The sequence below is a fragment of the Hippocampus bargibanti genome, linkage group LG04 (genome assembly GCF_051943395.1).
Source record: "Hippocampus bargibanti isolate YZ-2025 linkage group LG04, ASM5194339v1, whole genome shotgun sequence".
NCBI classification, from domain to species: Eukaryota; Metazoa; Chordata; class Actinopteri; order Syngnathiformes; family Syngnathidae; genus Hippocampus; species Hippocampus bargibanti.
This window is the reverse complement of record NC_142737.1, coordinates 25,922,112-25,947,353: the sequence shown is the minus strand read 5'-3', so window position 1 is coordinate 25,947,353 and position 25,242 is coordinate 25,922,112. Positions and strand designations below refer to the sequence as shown.

Below are 25,242 nucleotides of genomic sequence, written 5' to 3'. Positions count from 1 at the left end.
ATGAGTTAATTCCTAAATTGTATGCCTCTGGAGTTGTCTGAACTTGAAATGGGGGTGGCTGTACAAAAGGCAGATGCTGCCCCCTCGTGGGGCCAGAGGTTTGACCCCCCCCCCCCCCACACACACACACCCTGCAAGAAAAAACAAAACCCAAACAAATTTGGGTATGGCGCTCCACATCACACTTTTCAATTTCCGAATACATTTGGGAATGGCAGTGAATTAGTTAATATAAAAAAAAATAAAAATCCGCCATTTAATTGTCTGTATTTGAAAATTTAGGATTAGCAGCAATGATTTAACAGCATTCATTTTAAATCCTAGTTGCTATGATGGGCTAAAATACATTTGCATGGTATCTCGAGATGATAATTAAATGCTTTCATGGACATTCCTAAATTAATGATAGTCCTCAATTCATTCTTTAGATAACCAACATATTTTAGTTTGAACACGCGATTTCAATTCGGAAATTGAGGACCCTTTTCATGCACTTAGTAGCAGTGAGTAGGGGCTCAACGGATTTTTACTCATTCAGACGAGTGTCACTCAAACAGCAATTTCTATTTTTGCGCCACTCCTTTTCCAAAACCAAACTCCTTCGGGATCATCCACTGCTCCCAAATAATGTGGCCAGTTACAAATTTGAAGTGTACATGTCTTGATTGTCAGTTAATATTTATAAAGGTCCTGTCTGGAAAGAGGCCAAATTGAAAGACCAGAATGTTTGCTCACCGTAACTTTGTGATATATTATATAAGTATCTTGTTTTGTTTCAATCAATTGCGTGGTGTGGAGATGCCAACTTGTATTAGCGGTTCCTTCTTACGCCACGACTTCCAAATATATAAAAAAGCATGAAGTATATTATTAACAATGACATAGAAAACTACGTTGATGACTTAAAATACCCTCAATCCATACAGTCTATAAAACTGTTTATTTGCAGACAGAATTGAAAATAATGAAAATGTCACAAAATTGGCAACACCACAGACATGAGTTGTATCGCTTGCTCACCACCTCCCTTTTAACAACATCCACAAGTGCTCCTAAAATTAAAACACATCACTGTGTCCTTGAGAGTTTTGAAAGGCGTTTATAAATGAAATGTATTATTATTATTACTATTATTATTTATTTTGACGCCATGGTCACTGTAATTGTAGTGAGGCCGGTTATTGCCTTCAGGCCGTTCTTTACACAAGCTGGTCTCAAGGGTGAAAGGACTAATGCGACATAATTTGTTTCAGTCAAATGCAAGGCTCTTTTTATTTGAGGTTCCTCAAAGTAGCCCCAGATAGACCCATCATTGTACTAGGATAGCAACACCTAATGTGAAGTGATCACGGAAGCTAAAGAATGAAGCCTTTCCCTTTCCTCGAATAAACGTGGGACACCAGAGGAAGTACTGGTCGCAGTCATTGTAAGGGAGTCCTGCTTCTGTAAGTACGATACACCTGTTCCTCTTTGCAGTTGATAGTAAACAGGGGTCAAAAGCTGGCAGGCCATCGTGACAACAGGTCTGGCATCGCCAGCTGCTCTCATAAAAAGTCTGTGAATGGCCTCTTTGTGCTGACTTGTCTAAGAACAGAAAATAAAAAAACGCACTTTGTTGAAAAGGCCAAAGACAAGTTGGACTCAGTCTCCACTAGCTCACCCTGTTTGCTTGCTTGTTTACTCAAACACTTTACAGGAAATAATTGGAAAATATCTTGGGCATGTTTATGAGCTTGTGGGTCCGAGTCCCCTGGCTCTGTAGTCCTCCCTCGTGCTCAGCTTCAGCGCCTGTGGTCCTGCAGTCTCAGCTCCACTCCTTGGTCACACTCAAAGGGCCCCTCTGTGCTGTGGGCTGGCAGGCAAGTGTAAATGGAATGTCTCAGCTGCTCGCAGTGTGTGTGTGTGTGTGTGTGTGTGTGTGTGTGTGTGTGTGTGTGTATGTGTGTGTGTGCGTGTGTGTGTGTGTGTGTGTGTGTGTGTGTGTGTGTGTGTGTGTGTGTGTGTGAGTGTGGGGGGTGAAATGTTAAGTGTGGTAGGAGTACACCTCTCTCATGACAGCCTGACTTTTGCAGATTGTTGTATTACTAGTCAACACAGTTTGTTTTAGACAAATATAAGGTTGGTTGGTGTGAGGCAATGGAAAAATAAATGCCTGAGAAACAAGTCAAGGCAAACTCTTAATTTGTTCACAACTAACAAACGGGACTGACGGGATACTCGCAGTACTACAGGCACATTTATTTATATGGGCATTAATCACAAAATAGTCTCAAAGGACTTCTCATGCCCACAGTTGATATAAATTAACGAGATCCCTTGACTCACCCCATTGCTTTTTCAGAACAGTATTTAGTGAGTGCGCCACCCTGCATGCCACCTAAAGTATGTTATGCGCCTAAAATCCTCGCTTTATAGGGCTCAATAATAGTTACCTTTCCGATTCATTTATCACAAGCAAACTGCCACGATTTTGTATTTAATTATTGGATTGATGGTCCTTTTTTTAATTTGTGAATTTTAATTATTGGCACTTCGGAGAAGAATATGTAGTTTCCTTGAAGACTTTAAAGGACAACCGACATCACTTTTTTGTTTCCTAACTGACATCAGAAAAACGTTTTATAGCATCTAAAATACCCAAAACACGCAGTATAATATTTTTATTCAAATGCAAAACAGCAATAAAAATGACTTAAAGTGTCCAAAATCTGCAAAACATTGAGCTGCGAATTGGGCATTTTCAGAAAGGCGCAACCCCAGTTCGTAACATCACGCCAAGACGTCTTGCATTGCTGGAGAATCAAAACAATGGCTTCAGATTCGGAATATGCTTTCTTGTTACACATCCAGTTATGAATATGATTTAAATAGTTCTGAAGAGGAAAGCATAAAAATTTGCAATTGATTAAAGAATTTATTCCGTGCCATTTTGAGGCAACATTGGGGGTAAATGTCTCACCCAAAAAGAGGCAGAAAAAAATGGCAACCTCTTGTAGACATGACAGTGTATTGCGTTTCCACAGGCTGATAAATTCCTTATATGGAGCTTGGACGCCCTCTTCTGGCGCAACACGAGGTTTTCAGACCAAACAAGCATTGATGTGATGGAAGGACTGCTACAATGTGTCCTCTTTTTCGGTCAGGGTCGTTCCTTCAGTGACGTCACGTACGGACTCGTCACCAACTCAAAAACAAGACTTCCGGAACATTCAGCACGAGTCTTAAAACGTAAAATATAGCTAGCTATATGCGGTGGAATCTTTGTAAAATACGCTCAGTAGAGGTCATTTGAAGCCATTTTACAAATTATGGACACAACTTGTTGGTTGTCCTTTAAATTGTCCACTGATGTGAATGCATTGGAGACGAATCAAGGGCTATGCTACCTCGTGCCCTCTGGAGACTATATATATATATATATATATATATATATATATATATTAGTCAATGTCATCTTCATTTTCATGCCGGAGCAAGTCGAGTTTGATGTGTTTGGTGTTGGGGGCCGCATTGCACATCACTGGGCGTTCCAGTAGAAAGAGCTGGCTTGTCACTGGTGCATCTGATAATTTGGTGACAGACTGTAGACTGCATACCACCTAAAACCTAGCATATCTTGCTGTTCGTTCCGGGGTCTCCTTGTGTGTGTTTGTGAATTTGCTAGACTGCTCTATGCCTCAATCTGCGCTCCGACGTATTCTTTTGCACACTCTCGGTGCATGTGTAAATTTGGTGACCGAAAGAAGACTTTCAGACTACCGAACAGCAGGCCCAACTCACAACCTTATAGTTTACTTGTATAAATGCATTTTGTGCATCAATCTCATGCGTGCACCACAGCGGGTCAATTTCTGCTTCCCTAATTTGTACTGTGTGCATGAGCCTCGACCGTCCTGTTTTAAAAAATAACAAGAGGAGCTGGGAGTGCTGTGTTCATATCAAATTGCAGAAAACGCTGCTAGTGCCTCATTCCACGTGTGCAAGTCTAGATGAATACCAAAAGAAAGAAATGTTTATCCATGTTCACAGCTTAACTGCACTTTACACTAGATTTACGCTGGGAGTGAAAATAGGGTCTCCCTTATTTAATGTTATTTTGTGAATATGGCGTTTAACCCTCTTGGCCATATTTTAAATCTAAATCTAAAATAGCCAAAACACGCAGTATGATATTTTTATTCAAATGCAAAACACCAATAAAAATGACTTAAACTGTCCAAAATCTGCAAAAAAATTGAGCTGCAAATTGGGCATTTTCAGAAAGTCCCGCCCCCAGTTTGTGACGTCACGCCAAGACGTCTTGCATTGCTTGAGAATCAAAACAATGGCTTCAGATTCGGAGAATATGCTTTCTTGTTACACCTCCAGTTGTGAATATGATTCAAATAGTTCTGAAGCGGAAAGCATACATGTTTGTAATCGTTTAAAGAATGTATTCTGCGCCATTTTGAGGCAACATTGGGGGAAATGTATCACCCAAAAAGAGGCAGAAAATTCGTGTTTTATTTAATTCATTTTGTTGAATAAGGTGTGTCATAAAATATTTCATTTGGGATTTATAATTACTAATACAGTAAAGTTGTAAAGTTGACTTTTAAGGGTAATTCATTCATTCGTTCATTTGTTCATTCATTCATTTTCCGGTCGTCTTAATCCTAATCCTAATCCTGTATATGTGCTGGAGTCTAATCCCAGCCATCATCGTGCAGTCGGCGGGGGACACCCTGGACCGGTTACCAGCCAATTGCACACAGCACACAGAGACAACCACCCACTTGTGCACACACTCACACTCACCCCTATAGATAATTTTGGGTGTTCAATCAGCCTGCGTAGCATATTTTTTGGAATGTGTGAGAAAATCGGAGGACCCAGAGAAAACCTAAGCGGGCCCAGAGAGAAAATCCAAACTCCACACATGGAGGTTGAAGCGGGGATTTAACTCACGATCTCTGCACTGTGAGGTCGACGCGCTAACCAATGGTTCACAGAACTAACCAGTAATTAATTTACTTTGGAAAAAAAAACTGTTACATATGTGTATTCCCACTGTGTTTTTCTATGTTTATTTTTGATCGGAAGTACTAGGCTTTGATTATTTCTCTTATGAAGCACATTTTGTGCAATGGTCTCACCACTCTGGGTTATTTCTACACACTGATTAGTAGGTGTGCTGGGCTGGGCGGTCTAGTTCTAACCGATACTGTTCACTGACTGACTGGCACTAATTTTAGGCTGGCCTATGCAGCAGATGAATGGCCCTCACTACTTGCTCGAGCCGCGTGGCTCAAAGGCGTACATACTGATGTTTTGACTAACATTTTAACAGTTTACCACAACACATTGGGGACTATTGCAAATACAGATCCTTCAGTTCCAAGTACACCCCAATTAGTTTCTGAAGGATTCACTTATCTTCTCTATGTACGCTTTGCACAGCTCATCAAAGCAGTTGGTTCTTCGGTCTTCTCAAACCGTGAAAAAGTATTGTAATGTCTCACATGCTAATTCAAGTACTGTATTTTCCGGTGCATAAAGTACTCCCAAAAGCCGTCATTTGCTTCAAAAGATAATGATAGAGATTAGAGAATAAGAAATTCTCATATTTAAAAGTTTCATGCTGTTGTATGCTTAGTCAACACTTGTGACTCAATACACAAGTGTAACACAGGCAACCTGGGGTCATTCAGGTCAACGGACACAGCAATTTAAACGTCAGCTTCACAGGAGTCATTTACGCCTAGGGGAAGTCGTTATCACAAGGGTAATTTAGGACTTCAAACTCCTTTTCACAGGACGATGTCATTAGCAGGTTACAAACTTATCAGTTCATGGGAAACACAATGTTTTATTGCTTACAGCTGTTGGTGCTCAGAACGTCCAGAGGTATGGTATTATAACCAAGAAAACTAATGTATCACTTTAATTCGCATGTATTCTCAATAAACAGCTTGGCAGAGGGGCGCAGAATTCAGACGTATGTTATGGGTGACTGCGTTTCCTGCCGGCAGTATGGACAGTCTTTCTGGTTCGGAGTCTCTGTCCACAGTGTCTGACTGTCATATCTCTGACAGATAATTCTGCGCCTTATACGCCAGTGTGCTTTACAAGTGAAGTAATATTGAGCCACAATAGGTCTCGCAACAACTATCAGCAGCCACAGACTCCATTTTCACCTGTAGAAGAAGTAGTTCACGGTTCATGCTGGGATATATAAAACCTCACCCCAGCCTCTACTTATAATGTGGCGTGCCTTATAAATTGAAAACTTTTTCAAACGTGTCATTCACTGAAGGTGTGCCTTACAGTCTGGTGCGCCTTATACTGTATGTGGAAAAAGTTTTAAATTACACCATTAATTGGGGGTGAGCCTTATAGTCCGGTGCACCTTATATGTCAGATACGGTAACATAATGTAATCACTATATGGTAATGTTGATACTTTACTTTTGTAGTGTAGGGGATCTTTATTAAAATATTTTTTCATGTCAAACTGATTCACAATGACCACTGAATCCACTGTTTCATTGGTATTTGTTGATATTTGAGCAATAGACTGACATGTTAGTAGTTATACCTTCTCAAATGTAACTTGCAATATCCCTTGGAACCTGTTTTGCACTTCCACTGTGAGCCTGCATGCTACTTTGGCTAGCTTGGAAGGACACAAAATTCACTTGCAGCCCAATTTCTTTGCTGCAGATTTCCCTTGCTGCAAGTGATGAATAGTTTAAAAAAGAATTGGTAACTTGAAATGCCACTGATGACAATACAAATGTCATTACTTGAATCATGATTACTTATACCTACCAACCACCTTAAAAGTTGTTCTTTTGTTTTCCGTACCCTGCAATTGCCAATCAAATAGAATAATAACAGTGATGTTGTGGTTTTTATTATGACTTTCTATATCGTATGTTGATATTTTTTTATATCACCTACCTCCTCACAATATTGTGACATTATAAATGGATATCTAACGTAATGGAGGTATAGATATATAAATATATATTCATCCATCCATTTTCAGCACCGCTTATCTTGAACAGGGCAGAAGACATACTACACCCTGAACCGGTCGCCAGTTTGTCCCAGGTCACATATAGAGACCAACTACCACTCACACCCACATCCACGCCATCACAGAGTCGGAACCGATCCCACACTGCCTGCACACAAGTCAGGCGAGTGTACTGCAACAGTAGCAGTGTAACTGTGTATCTTTTTGAATAGTCATTGACATTCATGTGGCCTAGGGCGATGGAGCTTTGGAATTCAAGTTGGATCCTTTCAGCAGGGTTACTTAAAACATGATCAGAGACAATTTTAATAACAGGTCGCTGTGAAGTGCATCAAAAAAATGAAATGCTTCGGAGTGATTCCAGCTACAAGTGGAACCGTATTCCATGCCTTCAATATCCACTTGTCCATTTGTACTTCACGTCGCCTTGGTTTCCTAGGTGACCACATAGTTTGTTGGAGCCTCCATTTGCTTAAACCTTAATGGATTGTGGAACCTTTGACAACATCTCACCCCCATGTATGACTTTGTCCAAAGGTGTCATCTTTCGCCATCGTAACTATCAACGCACTGATAAAACACACTGATCAATTAAGTGCACTGGCCTGGAGTTTACAGATGCCACCATTCTATTTGCAGAACCGAATCAATAAACCTCTTTGCCCAGTTTCATACTGGTTGTGTCCTATTTGATCTTGATTAGCTTTTTGTAATCCAAAATTCGTGATTGCAATGTTTTTAATTTGAAATCAACAATATGCAGTGAAATGTCGGCACTATGAGTATTTGTCGGCATCAATGTTCCCATTCGATCTAAATGCTGAAGGATGATGTTGGCATGTCAAAATAAAACACGATGATTATCTGTGTGAGACTGAATCTCTGATTTTGTAACAATCTCAGCTGTACATCTGTCGCTGGCTGCTACCGGAGTTTATCTCTATGGATTAGGATTAAGGATTTGACTATGTTTTTGCTTTGTCATCAGTATTTTAAAACAAAATTCCACATTTTCATTTTTTTTCTCCACAAGCTAAAGAAGCTCGTCATTTTTTAGAGGGGGAGTAGAAACTTGCATCACCGGTTTAGACTCTGTGTCATATGTATGGCATTTTAAGGTATAAATGTCAGAAAAACATAAAAGTCTGTCACACATAATAAATGGAATCATTTTAAATAAATTACAGTTGATGTATTGAATTATTGAAAAACACAAAATTACAGAGTTCAGCCACAAGCCCAAAGCAAATTGAGCTTCACTCTGATCCACAGCTGGTAGGCTGAGTGCTTATGTAAGGTCATTAGGGAGTATTTATTACAGCTTCATTACATGGTTGAAACCATGATGAGATGCTTTGAAACAGACAGAGAGGACACGATCCTGTCTATTGAGCTGAAACAATCAGCATAGACTAGCATTGGTGCTCACATGCTGGTTTTGCTGTGTTTTTGTGACAGTCTTGCTGGTATATTGCAACACCAGCACAAAAACATAGCCCAAGAGGTTTTTAAAATCAGGGGAGTGTCAATTGTTTTCTTCACTATGATATCTAATACACATCACTCCGCATTGGCCCTGTAATGGTAGTCGAGATTTTTTTCCTAATTGCAAACAACATTCCTCCGGCATAAATTCGTACGGTATTTATGTTAAGTTGTGAAAGTGTTTTGTCTCCTTTGGATGAGTTCTCATGGGACAAAAGATTCCAGGCTGACTCAACAAAAATGATGAAAAATGTATTATGTAAAAGAAACTGAACAATGTTGCACTCTGAGAACATTTTTACACTGAACTATTACATTTAATCCTGTGTATTTAACGACCCTACGGATGAAATTACTGTATTGAAACATGTCTAAAATAATCATGAATAACAACACAAAGGATTGGATTAACAAAGTTAATATTTGTCAAATCTAATTATCTGTACAGTAACTATTGTACTTTATAGAACATATGCTATTCGATAGGTAGGAGTGGTGCCTGTTTATTGAAAGACGACACCCATGCAGGAGGCCTGTTTCCGCTTTGATGTTGAAGATGAATTGCTCAATTTCCCGGACAGAGATGCCTAGGCACTTCCTCGTGAACAATTTTTGTTATCCTGACTGCATATAAAAACATTTTGATATGATGTCGTCACACTGTCACGTTTGAATGATTCTCAAGTTGTTAAAAATGATACTTCTTTGGTGATGATGAAATTTGTAAATGTCTCCTCCTGGTTAAATATGTACTTTATAGGAGATTGGAGGAGATAGCTGCTGCTTCTGAGGCCGCTGAGAATGATGTGTTATTTATCCACTGGCAGAGATGGTGTATAATCTTGCTGGAACACAGAGTGGCCTTTCACACCGGACATCCCCTGTGTACTAAAGCTTGGCCAGTACTCAGCTCTTCCTCACACAGTCAATACACACCTCTCTCTTTCTCTGTATTGGATCCTCTCTGTTTGTTAGAGTCTTTTGTCCCAGGGTATCTGTTGATTTCACTTTGATAAATGCAGCTTTGTCCCCCCTCACTTTCCGGAATCCTCTATTTCCTGTTTTCAAGCTTTTTACTGGCATGTCTTTATAAACCAGTCGTCACTTTACTGGTTGCATGCTTGGATTTTATTTTAATTTGCTCCTGTAGATCCCCTCTTTTAGCCATCAGTCATCCCATGGATAATATTGTTGACGATTCAGATATGTGATGGTGACTTAAGGAAGGGTGGCAGTGATTGCATTCACGGTTTAGTTTAAATCAGCTATTTTATTATTTATCATTTATTTATGGTTTTATTGTTCTGTGTATTGATCTTTTAATTGTAAAGTGTCATTGGGTGTTCTGAAAGGCACTTGGAAATTAAATGTATTATTATTATTACTGGATGCAATGCCTGTTGAGCTTTGTGATCTTTTCTCTTTCTTCTTTATTTTAAAGTGGCACATGTACATTATATTTAAGTGATCATTGCAGATACTCTTAATTTTGTAACCTTTTGACAAGATCCACTCGCTGGACACAAGCTCTCAGTGCATGGCTTTGACCTGGGGTTGTGAAGCTTTGAAAACACTCATGTTACTGAGCCATAGGACTGAATGCTGCTTGGAGTACAATAATAGGTCACATTATAATTTATAGTTTATAATTATAATATATAAGGTGTCCGTTGTTGTATTTCTTGGATGAATAATCTTTGCTCCATGCAAAGCACTTTATATGCAACCTTTTTTTTGAGGGGGGGTGGTGCTCTAGAAATACAATTGAGTTGCCATGTACATACCAATGCAGGAAGTTGCAAATCCCTATGTTGAGTTTGTGACATCTAAAGTTGAAAATATTCAGGTTGGTGAAACACAGCATACTATATAAAGGCGTTTTCTCCTGTATCTTAAAGATCAGGAATCAAAAAAACATTTGGAGTCACGGCATTAAAGCTGACCAAGTTCAAACGGGGTTTATTAAGCAGAACAAAGTCGAATGCAAGAAGTCCTTAAATTATATGTATTTACACACAATGTAAATTATCAATTTCATAGTTGCCATTACAGTATTGCGATTTCATATGTCCAGTCATAAAACAATTTCTTTAATTTACCAGTATATTTGAAACATAATTCACTTTTGGAAATTGAAGTCGGGAAAACCAAAGTTCTTAAAATGAAAAAAGCAGTTTAAATTGTTTTCAACTATTTAGTTTAAGTCAAAAGTACTGTCTTTATTTTATTTATACAAGGTAAAAAAAACCTTGTCCTTACACGTTACTGTTAAAAATGTTTTAATCAAGTATTGATGAAAGCAGTTGTCATTTTTTAATATCCACATTTGCATTAAATTAAACAATTATGACCTTAATTGGCTTTCTACTGAAGGGCAGACATACCAAGACACTTTAGCACAAAACGTTACAGGTTCGAGGATTTAAAAACAACTCCTGTTGTTATTTGTATTACCTCATAGCCTACATGTGTCCTTTGTTTCTTACAGACAATGAAAACCCTGCATCATTTAGTTATGACCCAGAACACTCAGAAGAGCAAACTTCTCTCAGCGGCTCTCCTCCGTCATCTCCTCAGCTCTGCTCGAAAAGTCGATGCAGTAGCCGAGACACACAATCATCTGGTTCCTTGGAGTCTACGCTGTCGGTAATGTTAATATTTCGTGTTTCTTATATATTGTATAGCGGCGTCCACTGTTGCTTCTCGTGCCATTATTTGTGGGTTTATATGTTAAAATATTGAATGGTCGGGCCTTAGAATGCTCATGTTATCAATGGTGAGTGGACCTTATTTTCTGGTAAAACAGGGAAGACCATCGCTTTGGTCACAGTTTAGAGTATCGGTTCAGTATTTGTAAGAATATTCCATTCATCCATTTGCTATCCCGCTTGTATGCATGAAGGTGAATGGGGGAACTGGAATCTATCTAAGATGACTACCCAAGCCCAAACAATCTGGACCGGTCGCCATCCAATTGCAGGACACATTTTATGTCGCCAAACAATCACCCACAGTTGCATTCAAACCTAAATTCCTTCTCACCCCAACCCTAGTGAAGACAAGCACTATCTAAAATAGACTGGTGGGTTTTCTGTTGCATATATAATATACCCCGCTCCCCGTCTTTGGGTCTGTCTTCTTCTTGTATGTGTGGTCTTATTATGTTCTGATTGGTGGTCTTCAACATTGATGGAGGAAAAGTAATGGATGAGATTAAGGCCCCAACATGATAGCCTGCACAGAGATGACATGTCTTTGACCTGTTGAAATAATAATCTCTGGTCTAAAAACACATTTATCTTCTTGAAGATACCACTAGTATCTGACTCGCCCCCCCGTGGAATGTAAAACTACTCGAGAGTGTAATAAAATATGCTGGGTCATTAATCTTAATACAATAGTTGCAGCCACATGTGTGCGGTGAGCTAATATAGACATCACACATCTATCAACAGGATTTCCCTATATTACTGTTTTTTTCTCAGTCATGTTCATGTTTGTGTCAGGTTGAGCTGGATCAGGAAAAAGGAGTGGAGATGAGGAAGTGGGTTCTGTCCGGAATCCTGGCCAGTGAGGAGACCTACCTCAGCCACCTTGAAGCACTTTTGATTGTATGTTCAACACGCATATTTTTTCACCGTACTGTCAGCTTGATCATGGTCAGTTTTAAGTGTGGCCATTGCAGGACATGCATTTGCTTTGTTTTGTTTTTTAGCCTCATTTAGCAAATCCTTTTGGAAACAAGCATTTCACAATTTCTGAATGGCACGTGGATTGAATTAGAAACTCTTGTTTCCGCACTGTTCGTCGCTAACCTTGTGAATTTTTGTTCTTTAAAGCCCATGAAGCCTCTCAGGGCAGCCGCCACAACATCGCAACCTATGCTGACCATCCAGCAGATAGAGACAATTTTCTTTAAAGTGCCCGAGCTCCATGAGATCCATAAAGACTTCTACGATGCTCTGCTTCCTCGTGTTCAAGACTGGAGTTACCAGCAGTGTGTGGGGGACCTCTTTCAGAGACTGGTATGATCTTATTTTTATTTTTATTTTAAGGTCTTTTGCCACCTTAATTGCACCCGTGACTGTTTTGTCAATGGAAAATGAACACAAGGAATTAGTCATAGAATTATATTATGCATCAGAAAATGTTCAGGTAAAAACATGCTCTGGCACATGAGCCAAACCTGTTTTTCTGCTTCTTGTGATTTAGCATATACACAGCTGAGACTCATTGGCCAAGAGAAAAATAAGATGGTCTGCAAGCATAATGTATAATGGCTTCATATAACATCATTCTTCTCCTGAATGAAACTATCAGAATAAGAATTCTTTATTGGCGTACCTTGTCGGTTTAGCAAAATAGAAACCTTTCGTGGCGAAGGCTGTGCATGTTTTCAAATGCACATGTGGTCGGACTGCCTGAAGTCATCACTCAGCCCCATAAAAGCATCGTTCCACGGTATGACATACAGTAAAGGAGAACAAAGGGTTCTATAGTAGGTTACTGGATAAGAGCTTATATGATATTGGCGCAAGATGTACACATTCACGCATGGTTTATATGTCGACGTCTGTGTAAGCTCTCAGTCGTACAGGAGAGGTCCATCGATGAAAAGGTTTCTTCAGCCGCCATCTGTACTTCTTTGAAGGTGTCGGACGTTTCGCTTCTCATCCAAGAGGCTTCATTTTTACCATGTATCGAATAAACTACGTTACTTTGTTTTTCATTTGGCAGCCTATCTTTTGGATACACTAATTTTTGTCTTAAAGTGTTTATCTGTTTGAAATAAGTAGGGATTTTGTGTTGCCAAAGGACCCTTTGTAATTTTTCAGAAACCCCTGCAATGTACGGTACTGCTATATGTCAATGTGACAAATCTCCCTCATTCGCTTTGCTTTCTCTTGTAACTGTTATACCAAATCAAGCGAGAGCATAGCATGTTGTGGCATGGCAAATTCCCAGCGGCTGTTGTCTCCTTGCTTTAAGAAGAAATATTTTTTTATAACGCAGTTTGACAACAAAGCAACTGACATAATCTATAGACTATCCGCTAAGAATCTTCCAAGACAAAGAAAAAATGCAGGACCCCTCTATTTACCTAAGATGCATTTTAATTAGGTTTTTGCTATAGGATGTATGCAATATTATGTTCTTCCGCACTTGGTAAAATCTAAGAAAATGGTGAGCACTATAAATGACTTGGCTCAAAAATGTTAACATGTTTGCTCTAAGAAATTTATTGACAATGTGTGATATGAAGCATTTGCTCAGATACGGAATGAGGGCTTTCCGCTTTGGCCAACATGAGTTTTCTTGGCTGAACTAGATTATTTGCACATCCACTACTGTTGTAACAGTGCAGTAAATTTTCAGAAACTGAGCATGGAGTTTTATCCTGACAGGGTGAGGTATTTTTTCTCTGGACACACACACACACACGCACACACACATACACACACACGCACACGCCCACACACGCACACGCCCACGAGATAAATTTGATTGGTTAACTAGCAGACAGATGTGTGTATCCTTGAGATCACCCACAATGCCAGTGAGAAAAAATGGATGAATGGATCAAAATTCAGTGTAAAATTAAAACTCATGGATTAAGATGATTATTCTTTCAATCACATAAATTGCACTCATTCATGTCAAGCAAATTTCTTGAAGCCGTGATTCAAAACAGTGTAGTTTGCATGCATTATAATTTAGTCCCTGATAATTCCTATTCACCTTGAATTTACTTCCTTACTTCTTTTGGCTCCGCTTGTCCACCTCAAATTAACTAATCTACCCTATCAAGATACTGTACATTATTGTCATTTGTTTGAATCAGTGGTTGTGCCACCTATAAGACTTTGTAATTCATGTGAGTGGCCTGTGTATGATCACCACTCATATATTTATTGCCATAGTGATCCCCAAAATGAGTACCATTAATCGAAATATGTATATATTTACATGGTAAATTGTGTGAATTTTCTGCATAAATCAGTTTATATGACAGAAAATAAATAGGTATTTCATGTCAAATATACCAGCGCAGTATATTTTTTTTCACGATTGAATAACAATGGTAGATCAGACCACTGTGGAAAGTCAGTCTCCCCCCACCCCTCTCTTTCTTATATTCTTTCTCGTGCATTTAAAGGAACTTAATGACTCTGATGTCAATGATTCAAATTTGGTTTCTCTTCATGTCCTCCAGGCGAGCCAGCTTGGAGTGTACCGGGCCTTTGTGGATAACTATAAGGTTGCTGTGGCGACAGCAGACAACTGCTGCCAGGCAAACACACAGTTTGCACAGATATCTGAGGTATGTAATAAGACTACACACAGCAGGAACTGTATCAGTTGAGCGTTTGATGTGGTACAGCTGGCCGGAACAAGTGATGATGGAGCAGTTTTTTTTAGTGGTCCCCGCAAGTGTATATAGCCTCAAAAGCTCTTTGTAGTGGCACTAATTGTTTTAATTGCACAATCCAATTGGATAGTTGATCTTACTTGATTTGTATAAAAACGGTATGTCTACCTGACAGAACCTCAAGGTCAGAGGAACAAAGGACAGCAAAGAGCAATCAGGAAAGAAGTCCTTAGAAAGTGAGTTTTGAATAAAATGACCAGCATTCACAGAATTTAGTATTAGTATTCTTGAGTCGTGATCACTTTTAAACTTGTAATCTTCTCTCCAGCACTTCTCTACAAGCCTGTAGACCGGGTGACACGCAGCACACTCGTTCTCCATGTAAGTTGACATATGGAGTGGTAATGCATAGCCTCATCTCACTTGGGATATTGAGATGGTGTTTGGGAACAACATTGTCTTGCTTTTGGTTGTTGTTGTTTGTTTTAGGACTTGCTAAAGCATACTCCCTCCAGCCACCCCGACTATGCACTGCTACAGGATGCCCTGCGCATCTCACAGAACTTTCTGTCCAGTATTAATGAAGAAATCACCCCTCGCAGACACTCAATGACAGTAAAGAAGGGAGAGGTCAGTTCATCACCAAACATAATCATGGATGATCAAGAAAATATGTACATGCTGCATGCATTTTTTTCCTGAGCACACCAGTATAATATAGATGTTCATTATACACAATATAAAAATGATATGCGTTTCTTTCACTATTTTCATTACTGTAGTGAGGGCATTTGGTCAGAACAAAATGCTCACAATATCATTCTGATAAATTTAATACGGATATTTGGAAGCATCCTGGATGGTGACGTGTTTGCTTCACTTTCGCGGACCACATGAACATGTTGTGTGATTTGTCCCCTAGGCCTTGAGTATGACACCTATGAAATATTCAGTCTTCTATATTTACTTGCGAGAAAATAATGTATAATCTAACGAGATTAAATAAGAAATTTAGTCAGAATTCCAACCGTACAACAGTGAGTATGCCAGGTTTGAGTGAGAATGTCAAAGAGGTATAAACACCACACTGGTACATCCTTAGTTTAGGCCTTTCTGTATGTCTTTATGTGGCATTTTAAGAATGCAGCTGTTCTCGAATAAAGTATTCAGAGTCAAACGGTTGTGTTTATATCATGTTGCTATTATCATTATTGTGCGAAAACATAATACAGTGTATATTCGCACAGCTCGCTACTTTTCCAAAATTTGTTGCTGGACTACATAGTTGGGCGGCCCGGTAGTGGAGTGGTTAGCACGCCGGCTTCACAGTGCAGAGGTTGCCGGTTTGCGTCCCGCTCTGGCCTTCCTGTGTGGAGTTTGCATGTTCTCCCCGGGCCCCCGTGGGTTTTCTCCGGGTCCTCCGGTTTCCTCCCACATTCCAAAAACATGCGTAGCAGGCAGATTGAACACTCCAAATTGTCCCAACGTGTGAGTGTGAGAGTGACTGTTGTTTGTCTTTGTGTGCCCTGCGCTTGGCTGGCAACCAATTCAGGGTGTCCCCCGCCTCGTGCCCTTAGACAGCTGGGATAGGCTCCAACGCCCCCCGCGACCCTAATGAGGAATAAGTGGTACGGAAAATGGATCGATGGATGGACTATATAGTTCTCCGGTCCAAACCTTCTCCATTTTTGTTTTGTTTTTTTACTTTGCTGACTTTTCTTCATAGTCATTTGTACTCTGTTACCTGAATAAAGATATGTCTCTGACTTATAAAACCGTCAAATGTAGGCTTAACATGGAAAACAGTCTTTGGAAAAGGCACACCTAAAAAGGATGACACAGCAGCTCTTGTAGATCAATCAAAATATGTTTTGGCGTAGCGTTGCTTTGAGATGCTCATGGCGACATGACATGATCCATTATGTGTACTATGTAACTGGGGTTTAGGTACACAATAATTTGAGTAAAATGACTAAATTAAAGATTACATCTTCTTCCATGGTTTGTTGACGGTAACAAGGTAAAGCATAAGGGTTTTGGGAAGCTCTGATAAATTAAGATGGTCACTGACTCATTTTAGCCTATCTGCTTTAGTTGTGAAGGAAGTGGAGCAAAAGGAAGCTTGTGACTAACCAGTGCCAACACAGGAGGTGAGGGTCTCCGTGTTGGAAATGAAAAAAAAGCACGTTGATTAGCGCAGAGCTCCCTCCCATCCTTCCCGCCAACTGCTGCCACTTTTGGAAAACTAACCTGGAAAATGCCTCATCATCATGTCCTGCCAGAGTGAGTGTCAAGCATTTGAATCCTGCTTGCTGGTATCTTAGAACTCGCCTGATGCAGGGGACGCAGCCGAATTGACAGTGAACATTGAATAATACTCAATACTTAATGTCATTGTAGCCAATGATTAAAAAGAAAGGCTGCACTAAAAGCTGTTTTTTCCATTGGATTATTGATTGATCCGCTATGCCCTCTGTGTCATAAAAGCAATAAGCGGATGTACTCCTACCATGTTTTGAAACCAGGCCAGGGCCAGACATGGAGTGTGCTTTCATCCTGCAGTGATTTCCTTGTTTGTTTTTTTTTCTTTTCCCCATACCGTAGTGAGTGAGTGAATGTTTGGCAACAGTCTCACATGGGAAGCGTCACAATGTAAACAACCTCTGCCCAGAGGTCAAAGTCCTTACAGCTCCCAGCCATGTGTGCCTTAAACAAGACGAGTACCAGTCGGCTCTAATTTTATGGTCCAGAACCCCACCAGAGACAACAAAAGTTTTTTTTTTGTCTTTACATAATTAGGGATTTATTTGTGAAATGAATTTGTATACACATACTTGTCTGAGACTTTGTGTTCTGGTCTTGTTTTTGGTATACCCATAAAGGAAACACAGAATCAACTTGAATCATGACACAGTAAATATGCCGTACCTGCAGAAAAGAAATTCTCATCCTGTGACTGTCCTTGAGAGTTTTGAAATGCACTTATAAATACAATGTAAATACATACAAAAATAGACACCTGGTGCTTGAATTTGAGAGCATTTATCTGTGGCAGCCCTAGTGTATTCTGAAATGGAGTACATCAACTTTATTTCATCTTGAATTCAATCTACTTTGAAGTTCTACCAGAGTTTCACTCATGATGTTTTAACTTATGTAGCTTTTAAAACTGTAGCTTTTTTGTTGTCAGAATCGTCAGCTGCTGAGAGACCGATTCATGGTTGAGCTGGTTGAAGGTTCCAGGAAACTCCGTCATGTCTTCCTCTTCACTGACCTGCTGCTCTGTACCAAGCTGAAGAAACAAGGTGCAGGGTGAGGGACTCTTAGTAATACCTTGCCTGTAACTGGAATATTCCAGTGGTTCATTCTGAAAAAAGAAAACATTTCTGAAGTAAGAGCAAAACAAAAAGTCATGTGAAGTGGCCACAGTGTATAAACGGCATTTGCATTGTGCTCATTGACAGGAAAGGACAACAGTACGACTGCAAGTGGTATATTCCTCTCGCTGACCTGACCTTTCAGACAATTGAGGACTGTGAGTCGTCCCCTATCCCTTTAGTCCAGGACGAGGAAATTGATGCCATGAAGATCAAACTGTCCCAGATTAAGAACGAGATCCACAGAGAAAAGGTAAACATTCCCAGAGAGAGAGAGAGAATAGCTGTCTTTTTAATTTATGGATTCAACATCCTCAGCACAGCAAAAGTTGTAGTAATCCAAGAAAAGCAGTCATTGACCAAAACGTTGACATATTATTTTGTTTTATTTTTATTGCTGCGAGGGACATCAGTCTCGCCAATATGTGAATGAGCATAGCCCGATCCTTCTCATTTACCTGCCTCCTGCATGCATATGTGTACACCAGTCTTGGACCGTTAGGGCCTTCTATGCTGGCGTAAAAATATCTGAATCACAGACTAATGCGAATTAGATTTGGTCCGTTCAATTCTTATTAAATAATTCCAAATTTTCTTTCAGCTTCCTTTAATTGATTTTCCCCTGCTGTTCTGCTTCCAGATGCCTTTTGTATTTAAGCATTTAACCAATCACATTTCAGCCATCATTTGGTACCTGGGTCAGAAATCTACTTGGACGCCTTCACAATCAGTTTTGCAGGCCCTGGAGCATAAACCAAGTGTCAACGAAACTGTTGCTTTAACCAATCAGATTTTGAGTTGGCAACCGAAGAACTGCTCGAAGGCCCTGGCAACATCAGGATTTTTGCCAATTATGATTTGCTAGTCACATGATTGGCTAGTCACTAGCCAATCATAGTATCACTAGCCGCTAGTGATAAGCGCATACTGGCCAGAACGAGCACACTTCAGCCGTAGCGAACTGCATAAGTAAATACATTTTGTGTTTATTTAATACCGGTTTTGTCAACCCACAATGGCTGAAGGAGGAGAAGAAATTCATTTGGTTGCAGATATACTGTTGAAGCCATTTTCAAGATGAACCTTTCTAGAATAGATGGACAACATTAAGAAACGTTGGACAGCTCTGAAGCTATTAAAAATAGCAAATACAGAAAAGTCTCGTTATATCAATATTCGAGGGAGTCTGAAAAAATATCGATATAACCGGGACTATCGATATATCCGACCCTGTTTGCATGTAATTTTCTCCGTGCGTGCATAGAAATAGTATCGATATAACCGGGACTATCGATATATCCGATATCGCTATAACGAGACTTTACTGTATTGCAAATTCATGAGGTTATCATGAATCCACACATTCGTAGTCAAAATTCGAACAGTTTAATGACAGAATTTCTCAAGTTTCTTCAAGTCACTAGTTATTTCCTGACTAACGTCATCCTCTAGTGGACACGTAGTAAATCACACCACCCTCGCCGCTGTGGATTGATTCAGACGTAGCACTACTGAAGGCCTAGGGTTCACATGCACGGCTTGCCACTGCTCTTCACAAGTGTATTTGTATGCATCTGGACAGTCTCAAGGTATATTTAACGCATTGCTTGCTCTGTAGAGGATAGATATTTGATCATGTAAATGAAAACAGGGAAACAGGGGAACCACCAGTAAAGGCAACCCCAATGCATAAACCTCTGCTTCTGTTGATTGGCAGAGAACCACCAAAGGACCCAAGGCGATGGAGAGGCTGAAGAAGAGGTTATCAGAGCAGGAGTCTCTGCTTCTTCTCATGTCACCTAACATGGCTTTCAGAGTAGCTAACAGGAATGGCAAGGTCCAAAATCGCCACAGTATTTCTACATTTTAAGTGTTTTGCTGTGGAATACTTATCCGTGCTGATTTAGCTGGTCGAGTATTATTCTTCATGAGTTTATGCTGCCCTCCGATGTCGAGAGCATGTCATTACAATATTTAAGCGTTCAAGTCCCTTTGTGCCATTCAGGGTTTCACATTTCTGATCTCATCCGACTACGAGCGTGCTGAGTGGAGGGAGATCATTCGCGAGCAGCAAAAGAAATGCAAGTTTTTCCACCATAATCTCTGATGGTGCTTTAGTCCATTTCTGTCTGACGCAAACGTGTCTGACCTTTATCTGATAGGTTTCAAGAGCTTCTCGTTAACATCCCTGGAGCTGCAGATGCTTACTAACTCATGTGTGAAACTTCAGACTGTCCACACTATTCCAGTGACTATGAACAAAGATGGTGAGGTCCACGATAGTTTAATTAATTGTGCCATCGAAACATACCGGCAATTTAAGAGTTGCGTCTGAAGCTGTATACTCACTTCTGTTTCCAACATAGATGACGAATCCCCGGGTTTGTACGGCTTTTTAAACGTCATTGTACACTCTGCATCCGGTCTCAAACAAACCTTGAGTGAGTGAACGTTTCTCGTTTTTTTATTTCACTGCCCCCTCTAGGGTTGGTCTGTGACATCGCGTTTTGTAATTCTTGGTGCTATAATTTCTTCTACATCTCTAAAACCTTGGGGTGGAAGGACAGCTGCAAAGGCGGGGAAAATGGAATTAGTTTGGGATACTTTGTACAAATGGTCTCAAACATGACTTGCCATGAAACATGATACTGTACGTCAGGGGTGTCAAAGTCATTTTTTGCCGCGGGCCACATTGTGGTTATGGTTTCCTCTCGAGGGCCGTTATGAATTTGGGGAAACCATACAATGTTTAAATCCCTTCAAATATTACATATAGAGCACACAGCAAATTAATGAATAACTCGTTTTCAAATCTGAAGAGTAATGACTTTTATTGTGGTTGACATCCAAAAATATGAAATTTTGGCTCAGATTTTAGCAATCATCATGGAATTTAACGAGTTTGATTTGCTTTCGCGGGCCGAAAAAAATAATGTGGCGGGCCGGATTTGGCCCGCGGGCCTTGACTTTGACACCGGTGCTGTAGGTTCTCATTATTTTCTTCAACTCCCTAAGCCTTTTATTAAAATTGTTAGAGTATGCATTATGAGGTGTTCTCGTGGTTTGCTGAACCTCCAAAAGTCGTTTGTTGAAATCGTAACAGTAGAATTATAACATCACAGAGAATGTAGTGGTCCATTGTGTTGCCTCATTGATGCTTCTCTAATTCGGTTATATCTGCTTGTACACATCAGACCTCTACTGCTCTCTTGAGGTGGATTCCTTTGGTTATTTTGTCAACAAAGCCAAAACGCGTGTGTACAGAGACTCTACTGAGCCCAGCTGGAATGAGGTGAGAACTTTATAGAGGAAGACATCCCTCAGCAGAGGGCTTTTTCCGTTTCATGTTTATTCGTCTTACACCACGTCTGTTGCATTCCATGTGTATTGTGTGTGGCTGGTAAGCGATTGCAGACCTTTACTGAGATGTCTTTGTGTTTCCATGCAAGGAGTTTGAGATTGAGCTGGAGGGCTCCCAGACTCTGAGGCTGCTCTGCTATGAGAAGTCTTACAGCAAGCCCAAGCACAGCAAAGATGATGGAGAGATGTCAGACAAGATTATGGTCAAAGGACAGATAAAGGTTGTTGCCTGAAATTCTCATCGTTTAAAAAATTTGGACATTGACATGTGATTGATTGACTGGCGACCAGTGTGGTCAGAAAGACAGAGATAGGCTCACCAGGATCCCGCAATATCTGTTTTGGTTGTTGTCCACATAATATTCTATAACCAATTTGAACTCCACATCCTGACTTCGACTTTTTTACAATTTGAGTGTAGTTATTGGGCGTTCTTGTTAAACTCACAGGCCACTACCTCCAGCTTTTAGTCGCATGATGTCGAGATTTGACAAGGGTGTTCCTTACATGTTCCTCCCAAATGGGGGACATCAGCAAAAAGTAAACTCAAACTCACGTCCAATCATGTTATAAAAAGTAGTCTCCCAAGCACAACACATTGTTTTCCCTGATTCATTCTGAACATGTCACAATGAATAAAGATAAAAATGTTTCCTGACCCCCACCGTTGAACTATGAAGTTTAACTAAAGTTATAGAACCAAAAAAACAAATGACTATATACAGCGTTGACCTTTATTTATTCCAATAACCTACCTGTGGTCATATAGTATATCTGCATTGCTGTCCAACTGTCCCTTTTTGTCTAATCAAAGTCAAAGTCAGCTTTATTGTCAAATATGCTAATATGCACGACATACAGCACAGATGAAATTACTGTCCTCTCGGACCCAGCATGCAAGGCACTTATAATTACTGTAACAAACATAAACATGAAAACGCCAATTTGCCGGGAGAGGGGAGCCGCTGCGTGTTCACGCGCCGCCATCTTGGGGAAAAAAAAATGAAAAAATAACAAATATGACAACACAAAGACACAGAGTCATTCATTCTTCAGGACTTGCTGTACCCTCTTTGTGATGACATGAAGCAGTTCTAGTTGAAAGAGGAGAGGATCAAAGCATCCATGTCAGCAGTGGATCAGGGACGTCATGGTGGAATTTGTACGTCTACTACAAGCTAAATGTTGAAAGCAAACACGAAGCTGTAGCATCCATTGACGAAAAGACATTGTCTCACATCTCCTGAGACAATCTCTTTTCGTGATCATGTGCGTGAGACTCTTTTTGTTGTTCAGAAAGAAGTGAGAGGTCTCTTGTAGGTCTTGGGTCACATCAGATAGACCTCTGATCAAGTGTTGTGACAGAGGGTGTATTAGACTTTGGGTTGACCAAATGTAGCTGTTGGCAATGGTCTACAGTTTGTCAGATGGAGAAATACACAAAGCGCCCAGTGATAAATCAATGGAGGGATTTCCCTGCTGCTGAAGAGGTGAGTTAAAACACCTCAGAGCTTTGAAGGGAAAAAAATACCCATCATTGCCGTTTCCAGCAAAAATACATGCATCCGCCAAATGGAACTCAACCTATGGCCAAAGTGTAAATAATTTTGTGTGAATTGCCTTAAATGGTACCCTGCCAGTCTTTCCTCCAAAAACAGATGTGCTAGGCCCTAGCAACATGCCTTACGGCATTACAAAGAATACGTCTGTGTAAGCTCTCAGTCGTACAGGAGTGGTCCATCGATGAGAAGGTTTCTTCGGCCGTCATCTGTACAGGTACAGGTTTCGGACGTTTCGCCTCCTATCCAAGAGGCTTCGTCAGCGAACTAAAGTCTGACTGGTCATATGGGCCCTATTTATATATCCCTAATGTCCAGACATGGCGGCGCCGGACACAGCTATGATAGGTCCCTACTCTCAGGTTGGGGGGAGCAGAGGACCACTCCCTGTGGCCCCACTGATTGTTCCTACATTCATACGACCAGTCAGACTTTAGTTCGCTGACGAAGCCTCTTGGATAGGAGGCGAAACGTCTGAAACCTTCAAATTTGTACAGATGACGGCTGACGAAACCTTCTCATCCATTACAAAGAATGGACGGATGGATGTTTGGATGGATGAATTGAACAAAATATGTTCACGAGTTACACCTGTAATAGTCAAGTGTCCAAGTATGTATCATTGTCACTATCCCGCAACATTGAAATCGGCACTGGACGTGACCATTACATAATTTCCTGAATATTTACAGGTACAGTAAAGTCTCGTTATATCGATATTCAAGGGAGTCCGAAAAAATATCGATATAACCGGGACTATCGATATATCCGACCCTGTTTGCATGTAATTTTCTCCGTGCGTGCATAGAAATAGTATCGATATAACCGGGACTATCGATATATCCGATATCGATATAACGAGACTTTACTGTATTTGATATTTTACAGTCATTTGTATTGATTAGTAGATAATCCCATGTAGTTTCTTGCCAAGGTGGCATTCAGCACTTGTGACAGCAATGAGCAACAGCAGGTGTGAGCATATTGATAATGAGGGTAGGAGGGGATTCTCAGGAGTTAATCTCGCAAATCCAGTGGGAAAGTAGAACAACACAAAGGCTGTGTGCCTTTGCTCCTTTCTCTTGATTTGTGCTGGAATAAGCACCCTGACTATATGTGACAATGTATTTGGAAAGTTTGGGAAGGATTTGCCAGGATTTCGGTCATCAGCATTTTCAAGACATTCCCAGGCAAGGTGGCCAGTGGATGGCCGTTCGTACAAGATGGGAATGCTGATTCTGCTTGTCACCGTATAGCAGCTTTGTTGTTGTTTCTTGTCTTTTTGCCCATCGTTTGGCAAAGGGATATATTTTGAAAGGTGACTGATTTATGCCAGGAAATATGAGTCAGTGTAATTCTGAGGAGGAAGATGCATTGGAGGAAGATGTTGAATTAGCTCCCAGAAAATTAGTAAGTAGGGGGGCCCGTCTTTGGGACAGAGTTCGTAGGCGTCTGCTAAAACCAAAGGTAAACAAACATACAGGAAGTGTCTCAATGGACTGACTAAAGATGTTAGCGTATCATTGTAGATTTATTTGTCAATTGGCTTTTTTCCTCCAGTTATTTCATTTAGGGGAACATATTTCACCTTTGTAAAATTTGTGAGTCTTGAAAAGATTTTTTTTAAATAAATTACTGGTATGTAATGATATACATAATATGAAGGAAATGATTGCATTAAAAAAAGTCTCAATGTTTTTTGGGGGGGTTTGATTTTATCATTTTGCAAACTTTCATTGTGAATTCAAGATGTCCTCCCTTTCAGATGGAGCAGAAGACTCTTCATTGACATTTCGCATAGCATCAAATCTATCATAAAAATAAGACATCATAATCATCATGGCAGCGATATCATCTCAAATGTTAATAGTGTATTTTACTTGAAATAACAAGCTGTGTAATGACTGTTTTAATTATTTTTAGTTGGATCCCCAGAACTTGCAAAACAAAGACTGGCAGCGGACTGTCATTGCTATGAATGGGGTGAGTAAGACAAGACGGCGTGTCGTTGTTAAAGTGACCCAGTAAACAGCAGAAATAACACACCAGGCTACAGCTGTAACATGACTA

At 40.1% G+C, this 25,242-nt stretch overlaps 1 protein-coding gene across 2 annotated transcripts in view; it reads left to right on the top strand.

Moving 5' to 3' along the window:
- LOC148899558 (breakpoint cluster region protein) overlaps window positions 1-25,242 on the top strand; it is a 41,850-nt gene that overhangs the window by 12,306 nt on the left and 4,302 nt on the right. Inside the window, exons 2-17 of one of the 2 annotated variants that reach the window (XM_088994887.1) lie at window positions 10,995-11,152; window positions 12,013-12,117; window positions 12,346-12,531; window positions 14,721-14,828; window positions 15,052-15,112; window positions 15,205-15,257; window positions 15,366-15,506; window positions 18,067-18,188; window positions 18,341-18,506; window positions 19,971-20,090; window positions 20,259-20,334; window positions 20,416-20,520; window positions 20,620-20,694; window positions 21,448-21,545; window positions 21,703-21,834; window positions 25,096-25,155. In XM_088994887.1, the coding sequence (XP_088851013.1) occupies window positions 10,995-11,152; window positions 12,013-12,117; window positions 12,346-12,531; window positions 14,721-14,828; window positions 15,052-15,112; window positions 15,205-15,257; window positions 15,366-15,506; window positions 18,067-18,188; window positions 18,341-18,506; window positions 19,971-20,090; window positions 20,259-20,334; window positions 20,416-20,520; window positions 20,620-20,694; window positions 21,448-21,545; window positions 21,703-21,834; window positions 25,096-25,155 (1,766 nt within the window). The remainder of the gene's footprint in view (window positions 1-10,994; window positions 11,153-12,012; window positions 12,118-12,345; window positions 12,532-14,720; window positions 14,829-15,051; window positions 15,113-15,204; window positions 15,258-15,365; window positions 15,507-18,066; window positions 18,189-18,340; window positions 18,507-19,970; window positions 20,091-20,258; window positions 20,335-20,415; window positions 20,521-20,619; window positions 20,695-21,447; window positions 21,546-21,702; window positions 21,835-25,095; window positions 25,156-25,242) is intronic. The other variant, XM_088994888.1, reaches the window with a different exon arrangement.